This window comes from Lytechinus pictus, chromosome 3 (assembly GCF_037042905.1).
Source record: "Lytechinus pictus isolate F3 Inbred chromosome 3, Lp3.0, whole genome shotgun sequence".
NCBI lineage: Eukaryota > Metazoa > Echinodermata > Echinoidea > Temnopleuroida > Toxopneustidae > Lytechinus > Lytechinus pictus.
In genome coordinates, this window is record NC_087247.1 from 60,616,353 (window position 1) to 60,631,757 (window position 15,405).

General features: G+C 35.4%; 1 protein-coding gene across 4 annotated transcripts in view; it reads right to left on the minus strand.

Moving 5' to 3' along the window:
- The window catches only part of LOC129256866 (LIM and SH3 domain protein 1-like), a 54,464-nt gene that overhangs the window by 37,294 nt on the left and 1,765 nt on the right, over window positions 1-15,405 (minus strand). Inside the window, exons 1-6 of one of the 4 annotated variants that reach the window (XM_064097509.1) lie at window positions 10,700-11,055; window positions 9,253-9,347; window positions 8,728-8,812; window positions 7,903-8,080; window positions 2,810-2,944; window positions 705-725 (exon numbers count right to left, since the gene is read on the minus strand). In XM_064097509.1, the coding sequence (XP_063953579.1) occupies window positions 705-725; window positions 2,810-2,944; window positions 7,903-8,080; window positions 8,728-8,812; window positions 9,253-9,347; window positions 10,700-10,768 (583 nt within the window). In that variant the 5' untranslated portion in view covers window positions 10,769-11,055. Of the gene's footprint in view, window positions 1-704; window positions 726-2,809; window positions 2,945-7,902; window positions 8,081-8,727; window positions 8,813-9,252; window positions 9,348-10,699; window positions 11,056-15,405 lie in introns of those variants that run through there. The other 3 variants (XM_064097510.1, XM_064097511.1, XM_064097512.1) reach the window with 3 other exon arrangements.

Below are 15,405 nucleotides of genomic sequence, written 5' to 3' on the forward strand. Positions count from 1 at the left end.
TACTGACATTTCTAGACAAAAGGACATCGATATACTTGAATGCATTAGGCTTAGGCCTAAACTGTATTTTATTCTTCGCAACCTTTCAGGTGCAAAATTCCAATGCCTTTTTTCTTTTGATAAATTGATCAAGCTCTGTGGTAGAGAAGAGATTTTTTATAAAGGAAAGGGAAAGTTATGATAAATGAAAAGTGGATATTATGAGTCAGGACATACAAGTATACATCAATGCATAATGTACACCTTTAATGCCAAATATATGTTTTAATAAAAGAATTATTACATTTTATATCCAATTCAATATTAAAAAAGAAAGAAAAGAATCCATACATGTTCAATGTGCATGTATTTAATGATGATATAAATGGCAAGCGTATGAGTATAGTCCAATATTGGTCATGATAGCATTTCAAACTTAATAATGAAAAGAGGCACAAAAAAAGATAAATAATCAAAAAAATTACATATAAAATTTCAGTACAATACAACTTATAGAAATTACAATATCACAAGTACATGTACATGAAAATAGGATACAATGAGGTAACTGCGGGAGAAAAATAATAAAAATTGAGTTTGAAACAATGATAAATATCATAGCATTCTACTACTACAACTAAATAAAATACATGTAATGTAGAATAAGAATGGGTAATTAGGAGAATGGGGATTAGTTTAAAACTTTTTTTTCATTCCAAACTTACGTGTGAAGCTAAATCCTGTTACTGTGTTATCAAACAATTGATGCATTAAAACACAAAAATAAAATAAAAACATATTAGACTGAAATAACATAAAGTTAAAAAAGGCAGTGAGTAATGAAATAAAATATTAATGGACAACTCAAAAAATGTATAGATTCAATTTCAGTAGCTACATTTTAAAATTTGACTTATTTTCCACAGATTTGACAAAAGGGTACTTTTCATCTCATCACAATAAATTACATCAATAGATTGTCCATATGTTCAGAGAGTATTCAATTTTTTTTTCTTCAAATTATACCGTAAAAAATTAAAATATTCTATATTTCTCATAAGAATTAATGGGAGGGAGATTCCATCTTTTCCCTCATTTGTATACCGACCGGGATGTACACATACTGTTTTTGAAATTGAAGGGGTACTCCATGCTGAAAATTGAAAGAGCAACATTTTAAAAAGCAAAATGTTGAAAATTTCATCAAATTTGATGACAAATAATGAAGTTATCAAATTCTAAAGTTTGGCAATATTTTGTGAAAAAGTTATGAATGTAATCATGAATATTCATGAACTGATGATGTCATGTCCACACTTTCCCTCTTCTGATGTTATTACATGAAACCATATTTATTTCATATTTTATATGTGCATGTATGTCTCCTTTTAAGTTATGATAAAATTGCAGCAACGAATATACAAAGGCAAGCATTCAATAAGTTGTCAATCCATTTTAAATAATTCTAGGACAAAATTTGAATAAACATAATTTCATATAATGAAATACAAAATAACAAGTGGGGATATGACACCATCAATTTGCTCTTTGACTAGTCATGAATGCATAGAACTGTTTCACCAAAATAATGCAAATCTTTAAAATGTCATAACTTTGTTTTTAATATTCCTTGTCTGATTTCGATTAAATTTTGCTTTGTGCTTTGTTTGTCTGATTTTTTTTAAATCTCTTCAAATCATATTTCAGCCTGGAGAGTACCCCTTAGAAAAAGGCAGAATTTTATAACATCATAACTTTCACATCCAATTTTGATGAAATTTTTGGCATTATGCTTATTTGATTTTTCTTAGTGCAGTGTATCTTCAAATTATTTTTTTTATTGTAGAGGATTTACCCTTGAATGGCCCCAGTGTGTGACCTCTTTCACTTTGAAGCTGATCAAAATTAATTCATCTATGCAAACTCATTTCTTAATAAATTCCAGATATTTTAGTCTATTCAAAGGTTCGTCGTAGTAACAGAAATCAGGGGTGAGATGGAGGGATGACTAAAAACCATTAACATGGCCTTTTCAATACCGCTGAATAGACTTTATTAGGGGTGAAATAATTAGACATCACATCTATAGAATTTTTTTTACAGTGAAATTTCCAAAATCGATTTTCATTTCTCCTCCTTCAAGCTAGATATACAGGTATATACAAAAATGGAAAATCTTAAATAATTTGAGAAGAATTGTAGACCAAATCTCATGGTACAAGACAAATGCCCAAGCAAGGGAAACTTTGACCTTGTCTAATGGTACTCCTGAGTGAGTCATACATTGTAAACAGGTGTTGTGAAAAAGGGAAACTCATTCATTAACTCGTTATAATGGCCCTAAATGGATTAACAAATAACCAGGCAGCATTCAATCAACTATTTCACATGCTAAACATTTGTCCTGCATGCATGTTTCACATAATTGTACTCAACATCACTGTTCAAAATTCAATTTTGTGTACAAGAGGAGAAAGGACTCTGTTTACATACACAGGCAACCCTACAAGTAGGCGGATATTGAGTCCATGTCTTCTTCCTCACATCTAAACATACTGAAAAAAATACCAATTTACAAGAACTCTTTACTTATTAAAATGGAATCCCAATCTCAATTTGTAATTTCCATTTCTTTCATTTTTCTATCTATACATACATGTAGGTCTGAATTTGTTCCTTAATTGGTCTATAAGATGCCTCTCAAACTGAATGCACTGATCACCGTAAAGATCATAAAAGCTTTTGGTAATTCTGGATCATAACCATACATCAAAAAAATATTGCATCTTTAATAAGATAGTACAATTAAATGATTCTGAGTCTGTAATACCTGATTCAAATTGATGAACAGGATCGTAATCATCAGGCGAAGTTGGTGGTTGATAATGATGGGTGACAGGCAACTGGGAGGGATCAGGCACACTTTGAATGTTATTTTGCCTCACATGAATGTTCCCTTTGCGAACTATTTCCATTGCCACACCCATCATAGGTCACATTAGAGCCAAGGGATGAAAGGTGAGGAGATCTCAAACAAGGGTTGATATGGTTTAGGGTTCCATGCCCATGATGAGATGTTAGAACACAGATGTAGTGAGCACATGAGATGGGCAGCATGATGAAAGAAGATGAGCTGTCCTCATGCAAGCATGCAAATCAATAGGATTTAAGTTTTAGTTCATATATTTTCTGGAAGAAATGTATGAATGTACAAAAGGCATAGGTCCTACATGTAAGATGCACTCTGTCTTTTTTTTCTTCAATGTTAAGAATAACTTATGCCTTCTATAAAACTTTTTACATGTACATCATCGCTTCGACCACACTAACACCAACAATAAGTCGCCCATGACAATATTGAGATTTTCATTGAGCTTGAAAAATCACTTTTGAAGATTTTAAATGATATATAATTTCTCAAAATTGATCAACAATAACCCTCACAATTCCTTGATCTATTGCAGAGGAATTTAGTGAGAGCTTCATAAAATATGGAGAAAACAAAAATAGTGTCGAAGAAATTCTTGAATGATCTTTTCTTTTATTCATTTATTATTCATCCTCAACATTCAGCATGTATTTCTGGATCATGTTTTTTGTCTAAAATTTAGAACAGCCATCAAATATATTCTTGTACCTGCAGTGAGCACATTCAGCTCAGGTATCAGAGGTAATGTAAGCCTGATATACATGTTACTCCTTTGGGCTGTCATATTAACAAGACTTTGACCTGCTATAATTGATTGAAACAGGTGGTCATAACATACAAGTGCTGATTAAGAATTGGTGATGAATTTGCCACATTGTCAATGTCCATATTAGAGCTGACCTTTTTATCCAGATCGCTATACCCAGCCTTAAAGTTGTGCCAATGAAGAATTAATGACATCTTTGGTTTAAACCCAGTGTGATCTTGAATGTGTTTTGTACTGACACTTTTACCAGACAGCAGATAGCCTGATATATAAACTATCTTCTGAATTTCAGAACATATATGTCCAATGAAACAAATTTCAAATTTAAACAAGTGGAATGCATCTGGCAGTCTCGCCTGCATTACGTGATTCGTAAACCAAAGTTTGTTGACCCTAAATGACCTTTGACACTGGTCATGTGACATGAATCTCGCACAGGATGTTCAAGGATACTTGATTGCTCTTACATATATGTCCAAAATTCTGCTCTTATGTCCAAGTTTCATGAACTAAATCCATAATATTTGTAAGTTATGAAGAAGATTCCACAAATACCCCCAACATGGCCAAAGTTTGTTGACCCTAAGACCTTTGACCTTGGTCATGTGACCTGAAACTCAGGTAGGATCCTCAGTTACCCTTATGTCAAGTTTCATGAATTAGGTTCATATACTTTCTAAATCATGATTACATATCAAAAACTTAACATTGGTTAAGATTTTGATATTGATTCCCCCCAACATGGTCTAAGTTCATTGACCCTAAATGACCTTTGACCTTGGTCATGTCACCTGAAACTCAGGCAGGATGTTCAGTAATACTTGATTACCTTCATGCCTAAGTTTCATGAACTAGGTCCATTTGCTTCCTAAGTTATGATGACATTTCAAAAACTTAACCTTGGTTAAGGGCAAATTCTATAAATGTATGTCCAACCCCATGTATGTGAGACCTTTGTGAAATTTCTGTCTCTGATTTCTGGTTCTTATGACAGTCTGTAATGCTCTCAAAGGACCATGACTTGGTCAGTTTATTAAGTGAAGTAAGAATTGATAAAAATGGGGGTCTGAAGTACAAAATGTTTGAATATTTTATGGAATTGCCGTTAAGATTTCAATGCTGACGACGCCGCTGCCGTCACCGTCAGAAAAGCAAGACAAAAATGATCTGGAAGATTCGTTTTTCATACACTAGACATGTACAGTTTTTGTATAGACTACTTTTACGTAAACATGTTGAAACTCGAAGAATATCTATACCAAAGAATTTTCAGTTGATTATTGATATAATTTTTCAAACAATTTCTAATTTGCCATCTTTGCTGATGAAATATTTCACTTACCCATGAACAAAGTATCCATGTATTAGAAATAGCAGTGGTGATGGTATGATAAAGAACAGTGAAAATGTGTTAGTAATGATGCAGAATTAAAAGGGAATATGGACAAAATTTATTAAAGATGAGACAAAAGACACACAAGTAGGCCTACATGTACATGCACATGCAGTGGACAAGGAAACTAATAAAAATGTACCCACAGATGACATTTAATCTACACATGAACACTGCTAAAGACAAACAGCTGCATAAAGAATACATGTATGCACAGGTACATGTACGTTTCATATATTTAAAGAAATAGGATAAATATGGGAGAGAGAAAATAAGAGACAACTTGACATATGTGCATCTTGGAAAACACTGGTAAACCATACACCGTAGGCATATAGCATACATGTATCTTTAGATTCTTTACACATACAAGTAAATGTAATAGCAGGAAATATATGCAAAGCGAACTTACAATCCACAATTCAACATCTCCCCACTACTCTGACTTTTTAGTAGATTTAAATTTGTCTAGTCACTAAAACTATTGAATTGACTATAGGAATTATAACACTGACAATAAAAAGTAAATTAAAAATGGGAAAAGAAACTTGTCTAAAATACTGAACTACATACATGCAACCCCTCCCCCCAACAAAAAAGTGGCACCTCACCAGCTGAATACAGCAAAAATCTCATTCTTTTCACAGGTTCACTTTTTGACACATTTATGAAAATTACCACTTCCTACCAGTACAAGCCATGTAGGGCAACATACCAAGGATGAGGAGTTGTGGTAGGCAATAACAATGTTAAATATTTACTTCTGATATTGGCACTTGCATTATATGCTGCTTCAAGTGGTAAAGGCAAACTTGTGCACATTGCATAAAGAATCAACAAATTAAGAAAATCACCAAAAAAATCAGTAAATCTGACCAATATCAAATTACATTCACTCAAACCATCATAACCACAAGGCAGAAGGCTCCTGCCAGTCATCCAATTTACTTTAATTAATAAATTTCCGACATTTCTACGATATTGATTTCATTTTTAAACAAGAATTCATTAAAAAAACGAGAAAAATGTTATGAAAAGACAGGAAGAGCTTACGGCCGTGTTTACATCGCCATCTTGATTTCATTGTCTTTCACTTGGCGACAGCATGCAAATCGCGCCAGTGAAGGAGTCTTATCTCTTCTATTCATCTGACTACTGGACTCTACTGAAGACCTAGATTCTGATCGATCATTTTGACTATTTCCTGGCGAACAAAGCCACTGAGTCTAAAACAATGAATCACTCATTAAAAACTTCAAACTATCAAGAGAAAATCAATAGGCCAGTAACAATTTAACCATGGGGAAAGTGAGAAATAGGACAGGCTGTCAAGAACTTGGAAACTTTCTTTTTTTCTCCATAACAACTAAAACAGGTTCACAGTTTTTGTGTTAGCTTTTTTTGTACTATTTTGCAACATTAAGTTGAAGGCTACATGAAGTACTGGGAGAAATGGCAATTTGATTATTGAAGTACTATCAGCTGGAATGAAATTGAATTTAATAATTATGATCTTGTACTGTAGTTTATTCTTAAATTGGAATACCGGTACATTCACCATTTATTTGAGCAAATTTGATCCAGATATGAATGTCCACGTATAAATTCAAGTAGCAGTACACTTGCAAAACACAATTGCAGATTTTATTTGCCTTCATAAACAAAAGAAGTACTGTGACTAATGCCAAGCTTGTAGGCGAGGTGCCGTGGACACATCTGAGTCTATCACTAAATTTGACCGTTAAGGCGTTAAATATATATATATTGCATTCCTCTCAGACAAAAACATTACATTTGCGGATTTGGCATATTTTAAATATTTTTTTTTCATATTTTTTATGCATGCAGAGATACTACTTTCTGCAGGATTGATTTGTCATCACCACTACTATACCCCTTTAACCACAAAATTTTCACTACTTGATACTGATACTAAATGTACATTCTCAGTGAAAACAGGCACTGCATCTTCAACCAAGGGTGACACTTAGACATATTTATTTCATGACTTGCAATATTCAACAGATGCCCATCAGTGATATGATTTGTACTTCACCAGAAGTCAAATTTTTTTTAGTGTCATGTTTAAAATGTGAGTACATCTTGCTTTGAAACCGCTTTTAAATACCTGTACACCATCTAGTGGTTATGACACTGGTCTATTAATCCATAGGTCATGGGTTCGAATCCCACCCGGGCTGCCTGTGATTTCTTTTGTGGGGACGTCATGGTCTAGTGGTTATGATTCTTGTCTATCAATCTGAAAGACGTGGGTTTGATTCCCAACCATTGCGTGTTTTCCTTCAGCAAGAAATTTACCCACATTGTGCTGCACTCAACCCAGGTGAGGTAAATGTGTACCAGGTAGAAAGAAAATCCTTCAATGCTCGAGCGCCTGTATGGCAGCTCGGCTACAGCTGGGGTAATAATAATTACATTACCAAATGTTAAGCACAGTAAAGTATATTAATATAGTAGCTGCGCTATATAAATGGTCCATATTAATTATAATTATTCCACAGCTTTTACTGACCGTTTGATTTCTAAAATTATTATATGACAGTCAAAACTAATTTTGGAGCATAATAAGCTTGACTGAGTAAATTTTTTTCATCCATCTCCTGCTTTTCCTGTTTGCGTAGTACTTTTCGAGAAATAAAATGAAGAAACTCGAAGACCTAATATTCTTCTCTCCAGAGGAAAGCTTGGATGACAGAGCATGCATATTCTAAAATGACTAGTTGTACAAAATATGTACATGTAAATAAAACTAAAAATCAATGCAAGAGTCATAATTTACAAGGTTCCCAATCTACATGTAAGGTAAATGCTTACCTGTGCCAGTTTCTGGAGGTGGACGATGTAGTTCACTCTGTTCTCTCTGCTGAAGCTGTCCTGTGTAGAGAACTGAACTCTGATTCTGGGTATTCTGTTTGGCTCTCATTGTCTCAGGATCATCAGCCACTGATATCTTCATGCCCTTTTCTTGAACAAACTGTTTCTGATACTCAACCTGCAAGAATAGAAACGTTAGATTTTGTGAGAAACCATTAAATCAAAGTAATATTTTCCTATAACTGAAGAGGTTAGAGCCATAAGTCAAATGTGTGCCCCTCAATGAACTAGGATCAATGTGTTGTTGCTAAATGTTACCCCCCCCCCATCATGTATGACACAAGTATTTAAGCAGTCCATGCTAATGTTGAAGAATAATTTAATACTTCACATATTATTTCATACTATTTTCTGAACTTATTTTGAACTTGATCTACTGCATTTAAATGTTTCTATTGCTTGTAAAAAAAAAAGATTTTCAAAAAGATTTTCTAAGTGAACAACAGAACCACAACAAAATTAAGATAATGTATGTTATGGGTCAATGTTATGAAGAAAAAAAATCAAGACACATACACATTGTAAGGCCCAAATTCAATTGAACAACCTAGGAGCAGGTGTAGGCAAGAAATGGGTTTGAACTTTGAACCACCTTTGTAAATTTGAGCAATATGGAAAATGTGAGTTGTTGAGATGCAGAGAGGTTTTACATTCAGCTAATGGATATTAGTGGGCAACATTTAAAACAATGAATAACAGTAAGATCAATACAATGTATGTATGGAAATTAGAGCACTTTAAATTTAATCCTTCAGTGTACTGTACCTGACTCTGAGCTTTTGTATTCTTTGCAAGTCTTCTGTTTTCAGGGGTATCTGCAACAGCGGTAAACTTTGTTGTTGGATAGTGACTGTCAAAGAAACAAGCAAAGCACAATCAATGCATGCAAACCAAATTTATCCAATATTTTTAATCTTTGGTTTTAAAAAGGCATTAGCACAGTGAGGCTGAATTTATGCAACCTCATAAAGGCCCCCCCCCCCCCAAATGTTTGGCTGTCCTCCAGTGGGCACTTTTTATTTAAAACAGGGTCGCTCGGTCAATTTTTTTTTAAAGAAATGAATTTTGTATGTTTATTCAATCTTTTTTTAATGTGTTTCTGAAGAAACGTCTTTCCAAATGCCCCTTTTCTACAATTCATGCGTGTGATTTGAAACAGGAATATTTAACTTTTGACTAAATGCAGCTGTGATTCGACAGAAGCATCTTTCTGAACATGTTTTGATCATAATTCTGTGGTAAAAAAGTGGCTCTAAACACACCCTTGGAATACTTAAATTCTTTACTCACGCATGGCAATATGGAAGCTTGTTGTAACCTTTGTAGTTCTTCATGTTCAGGGTCATTCCACATGCTTCACAGGTAAAACAGCCCTTGTGCCAACTCTGCATTTTAAGTACAATTAATTGGATAAGAGGTGAAAAGAAAGCAAAAAACAAACAAATATTTCATTGAGCATTATTATGAAGTCCCTCAAAACATGCGGTGCCAGATATTTAGGCCCAACTTGAATCATTAGAATCCCTATCATGAATTTGGAAACCATTATTCACTTCGGCTTTGCACTTGTGCTTTATTCAGTCACACTTTATTGGTTCCCTACATGTATTTCCATGTCTCCATTCAGTAAGTACTAAGTAGGTACCAAAAAATCAATACCCAAAACCATAATTTGGCCCATATTCCAAGAAAATAACAATGGTGACATAAATATTAAATACAATCCGGACAATGGTAATATGACCCCTCCCCCCTTTGTGGGGAATGTCTAAGTATGAATGGGGCCAATGTTTGCTAACACAAAAATCAATATTTTTATAAGGTTTTGAACATACCAGTACATACCCATATATGTGTTACCTAGATCTAAACTAAGTTTGCATCAAAACAAAAATCTTGACTTCTGGTGGGTGTTTCATAAAGCTGTTCGTAAGTTAAGAGCGACTTTAAGAACGACTGGTGATCCTTTCTTGTGGTAAATGGTATATTCATTGGCGATGGTTAAGCGCGTAAGAAAGGCTCACCAGTTGTTCTTAAAGTCGCTCTTAACTTACGAACAGCTTTATGAAACCGCCCTCTGGTCTATTAAAAAAGCATATGAAAAATCGTCATAGTTCTAGATCTAGATTATAAAGAAGTGGTATTTCTCGTCTTCTTTCATGTCTTATGAAGTTTTGTGAGAATTGTTTAAAAAGGCATCTGCACAGAAGAGGCACCGCAAAGCCAGCACTGTGCACACTTGAAATATCTAAATCTTGTCTAAACTATAACTTAAAGAAAAGTTTCACATGAACTTCAATCACTTAGAACTTAAAATGTGGCCACCTAACTTAAATCTATCTAGATAATGTTAAATCTTATCATTTAAAGGATTCAAAATATGAAAACTGATGAATGACTGGAGGGTTTTCACCCTTTCCACTTTTTCCAGGTCATTCATCAAGAACATGCAGTTATCTTGACTTTATTCATTCTTTAGTTCAAGTTCTTTCACAATAAAAAACAGTCAGCATGGTCAGGCTAAGCTAAGCGCAGTTCACATGTTAACTTGTTTACTCCGGACTGCACTGGTACACAAAAACACAAAGGCAACGTTAGATCTCCCAGGCCTCGTCCAACGTCCACGTTCATCATCAACAGATGCAACTATACAGACACGTACGAAACCGGTACCGGTACTTTCCACTCCGTTCTCCCTTCAGTGATTTGAGCTTAAATAAGAATATTTTATCCTTACCTTATCCAAACATTTCAGCATTTCCACTGGATAAACAGTCCTTTCACATCTTGCACATGACTTGTTCATTTTGACAGTCTAACATAAATATCGTTAACTTAAACGGAAAACAATGATCAGAATAAACAGGCATCCACCGTTTTTTGTAAGTTGGCGATAACATACACAGCTAAATGGAAATACCTGACGAAACTCAGCTCTCGCGCTAGCTGTGCTGCGACAAAACGAAACGACGGAGCAACACTAGCGACAGCTAGCCTAGCTAGCCGGAGCAGATGAGCTGCGCTGCATTAGGGAAATCGATTCCAGCGCGAACGATGGCGGCCCCATCCTAGTCCTCGATATCAAAAAGGCTCACCAAAAACGGAAGTCGAGTCAGCGGGCAAAACCCCCTGCTTATGTGCCGGGGGTACACCACCTATAAAACATAAATAGCAGGTGACAGAACGAGTGAATGAAAGTGTTCACCGTCCCGACCGGTTCCCTCGTGTTTTTTCTGTGTTTATATTCATTATTTTAAAATTAAAATGATTTTATACGGCCTATACCTCAACGAACTCTCCACATGGCCTGCTACGCACCTGCGTCCAGAAAATGCGTCGAAAAGGGTCCCGTTTCAGGCACTCGGGCGGCGTCGACGTCTTTGGCAAAAAGGGTTGCATTTCAGCACCATTCGCTCGTAAATCGCCGATAAAGGTAGCATTTTCTTTCTCTCTTCACGCCGTTTAGGGTTGCTAATTTGGTTATGAAAATTATGCGGGAAATTATGCCATTTAGGGGTGCAAATTTCGGCAAATTTGAGGAGACCCGGGAGCAGACATAACTCTTAAGCCATAAACACCCGGGAAACTGCTATACCCTCAGACACAGTTGAGGGCAAACGGGTAAAACGTGTATGCCTGGGCCTACACCGCGTGAGAAATTAGAAAATTATGAGAACAATTTTTTAAGGGGTGCTGATGTAAATTTGACAAGCAAAAAAAAAATGAATGTCATTTTGGTTCCGAGAAATTTGATAAGAAATGAAAAAAGACAAAAGGTTTCATTACAAAAAAAAATGAAGCTCGATCATTTTGGTCCCGAGTAATCAAGAAAAAAAAAGGCCAGTCTATACAAAATGTAGGTTTTCAGCGCCCCAAGCACCCCGCTTCGATTCCCAGGGCCATATGAGTACGACACGAAAGAGCTTATCCTGATGCTGGATACCATGCATCCAGGCTATAAATCCCCCAGGGTTCTCCTAATCACTGAACAAACTTAAATATCAGGCGGCAGTTAATTTATTTCATTCGTTTGAAATTTTAGGGCAAAATTTGGGCAAATTTGAATGGAAGTATTTCTGGGGAAAAAAAATCCCATAATTTGGTAATTCCTCCTTCGCAAATAGCACAGATGTATATTTTTGTCCCATTCATGCATCTATGGCCTCAGGTAAAATCAGATCAGAATGCTCTTGGTGAAAAATGTGAGCAGAATAATACAAACAGTGTGAATATTCAGGGCAGATTCTATCTGAGGGGGAAAGGGCGCGTATCCCGGGTGTCAATTTCATGGTTTTCAAAGAGGAAAGGGTGGAGCAAAGAAAAAAGAAACAAACCCCCTTTAAAAACGGGCCGATCTCACGGGCCAAATTCATGTTAATTACCAGTGACAAAAAGCACGAAAACTGAAACGTCATCATCATTAATATTCTATAACGTCATCATTCCTCAAGGCGATCGTCAAATCTAGCACCAGCATTGGCATTATCATCATCATTTTTGTTAACCTATCATGTAGGCCCCTATATACCAACTCCGCCACATCATCATTGTTAACGTATATAAATATAATTCATAAAAGTAGATTTTTATTGTTGTTACTATGTCTCTTAAAAATAATTCTGTTTTACTTTTGAATTAATCAATCAGTCGTCATTCTGTACGGGAAATATCAGATCAACGATCCGTGATATGAACAAGGCGCCACCACGCGTCATGATTGCGTCTAATGTCTCCATGCAGTAAGACAAAACTTTCACCGATCAAGGCTTGGCTTGAAATGTCCAGTCTGAGGATGAATCAGCAAATAAATAAAAAAATTCTATACTTCCTCTGCAAGAAATTGTTTTTTATAAGATATTGCTGATTTGTTCTACCTCTATCTCTCTTTGCAACTATTTGGAAGCCAGGTTCTGATATGCGAAACGATAAAAAAATATTTATACACCGCTTCACAAGTTTTCCCTTGTTTGAAAATTTTAACAGTATGAATAACACCTATAGAGCAATCATTGTTTTTTAAAAAAATTCTCGGTACTTTACAAGGTAGAAGCCAGTTATCAACATACAGCAACATTAGCTACATTTTTTTAAAATTGATTGATTAATCTAAGAGATCTTTTAATCATCCATTTTTACCAGTACTGTGGTCAGTGCATGACATTCTTATCATTTTGTGGACTCAATGGAAGCAATGGGCAATCGGATAATCGGGGAAGGGGGGGGGGGGGGTATTCCACACGCGCAATGCGTATTAATGTTGAGTATACCACGTAATATCATGCAGGGGCGGATTTATTGCTTTGCCATAAGGGGCCGGAGTATTTCATCAACATTTTTAACGGATCGGCAGCGCGAAGAGCTAAACCCGGTTCGAGGGTAGTCACATAACGACTTAAGTTTGAGTTCATTTTAGCTATATAGATAACGAATCACATAAGGTCTAAATAAGTAATACGAGTAAGAATGGCGAGCTGAAACATTCAGATTTTTCATATTATTGAGACCTTAACAAACATCGTGAACACTTTTTGCAATCATGAATAAGATGCGCATGCATGGAGGTGAGAGCGCGAGTGTGTGAGTTAACATTTTTATATAGGGGCCTACTGACTTGGAAAGGGTAATTTCAGGACTGTTTGCAGGCACCCATGAGGATACATATTTCATTTTTTATATTCCTAAAACGAACTTTTTAAATACGTGTTATAATAAAGAACAATTTGCGTTCCTCACTTATTGCGCGCGAAGTTAAAAATTCCTCTCATAATCATATTCATGTCCTATACTATAGAACATTACATCTCCCAATCGTATACATTTTGTCTATGAAATTGAGAACAACTGTAACAGATACAAATACCTGACATTTGACATTATCGGTGCACCCTTTATGTTGGTATCCGTCTTGATGTTTGTTTTGTCTGCGAACTTTGGAAAGGCATGAACAAAAATCTTTTGCGTTTTACTCTCAGAAAAAATATTGGTTACCATTTGGGCCATTCCCCAACTTTTTGTACACTGTAAAAACGCTATTTAAAATTTTAAGCACGTTGTTTAAGCCCGTCACTCAAACAACTATTGTTTAAACTTTTTACAATTACAAAAAGTTTAAACACAACAATGCGCATTTTTTTTAACAGTGTATAATTATAATACACGTAAAAAGATAACAGAAATGTTTATTTGCCTAAGGACAACCATGTAGCTAATATTAAGACTGAATAAAAGATTCTGAGTGTTACGTTGGTTTTCTTTGGCATTGGTACGAGTCCAAAGTTCAATGATACTCGATCAAGATGTTGCTAAATAAACGTGTACGTGAAAGCATATGAACTAAAACACAACTGAAACTCTAATCATGCTAATGATCTCAAATATCTATAATTTTTCAATGTCTTAAGGTGACTAGCGAGTACTGACTTCGATTGGTATTAAAGGGAGAATCTATCCTAAAATTAACATCAAGTTGGTTTTCATGATGTTCACTCTAAAAAATGAAGGGGTAAATCAGCCGTTAAAAGCATAGAAAAGTATGTCTATGAAAGTTAGGCGTAACCTATAGCAATATATGAATTGTGAATTTAAACATTTTCATTTTGGGACGTCGCATCTAAGAAGTCCCTTCCCGCCCCCATAATTTGAATTTCATAAATGAACATTTTAATGGTTTTGAGCCGACTGTCGTTTTCCTTTTTTTGGAAGGGTGTAATATGATTCTGATAGTACATTGAATGCACAGGCAGCACACGAAAATGATTTACAATATCCTATATAAAACTGTGGATCTATAATGGGGAGCTACTATGTGACATCACAAATTAAAAGCTTAAAAACAGTCTACAATTCTTGATGGATTTTCGCCTAACCTTCGCCGATATGTTTCTCTTTTTTTTCCTCCTTCAAACAAAACTGAAGTCAATGAGAATTCCCAGAGAGCAGAAGGCGTGGCAAATGGTGATGTCATAGTGATGTAAGGCATCGACTCCAATACCTAAAATAAAAAATGGCATAAATGTCATTTTTTAAAGACCTTTATACGCGTTCGCAGTGGCTGTTAAAATCTGAATGCATGGGGTTTCAATTCAATATGCACAAATTGTTTTTCTCATTATTCGATTTTTCATTATTTGTTTTTAGCAAGATACGCATCCTGCATGTTCATAATTGCAAAATAGTGATGAATATAACACAATTTCAGCTCGCGCTTCGCGCTAGCGTTATCAATTTGGTGAAAAATCATCTTCACGAGTCACTGCAAACAGTCCTGAACAGGTCCGTTTTCAAGTCAGTGGGGTCTATATAGAAATTTTTAGCTTGTGCTCCGCGCTCGATTTCGTGAAACAGGCATAAAAAATTGTGCCCGCCTGTGCCCCCCCCCCCCGAATGTTCTTTTGCCTCCCACTTGTCCCCCTAGTTTAAAAAATCCTGGAGCCGCCAGTGGAA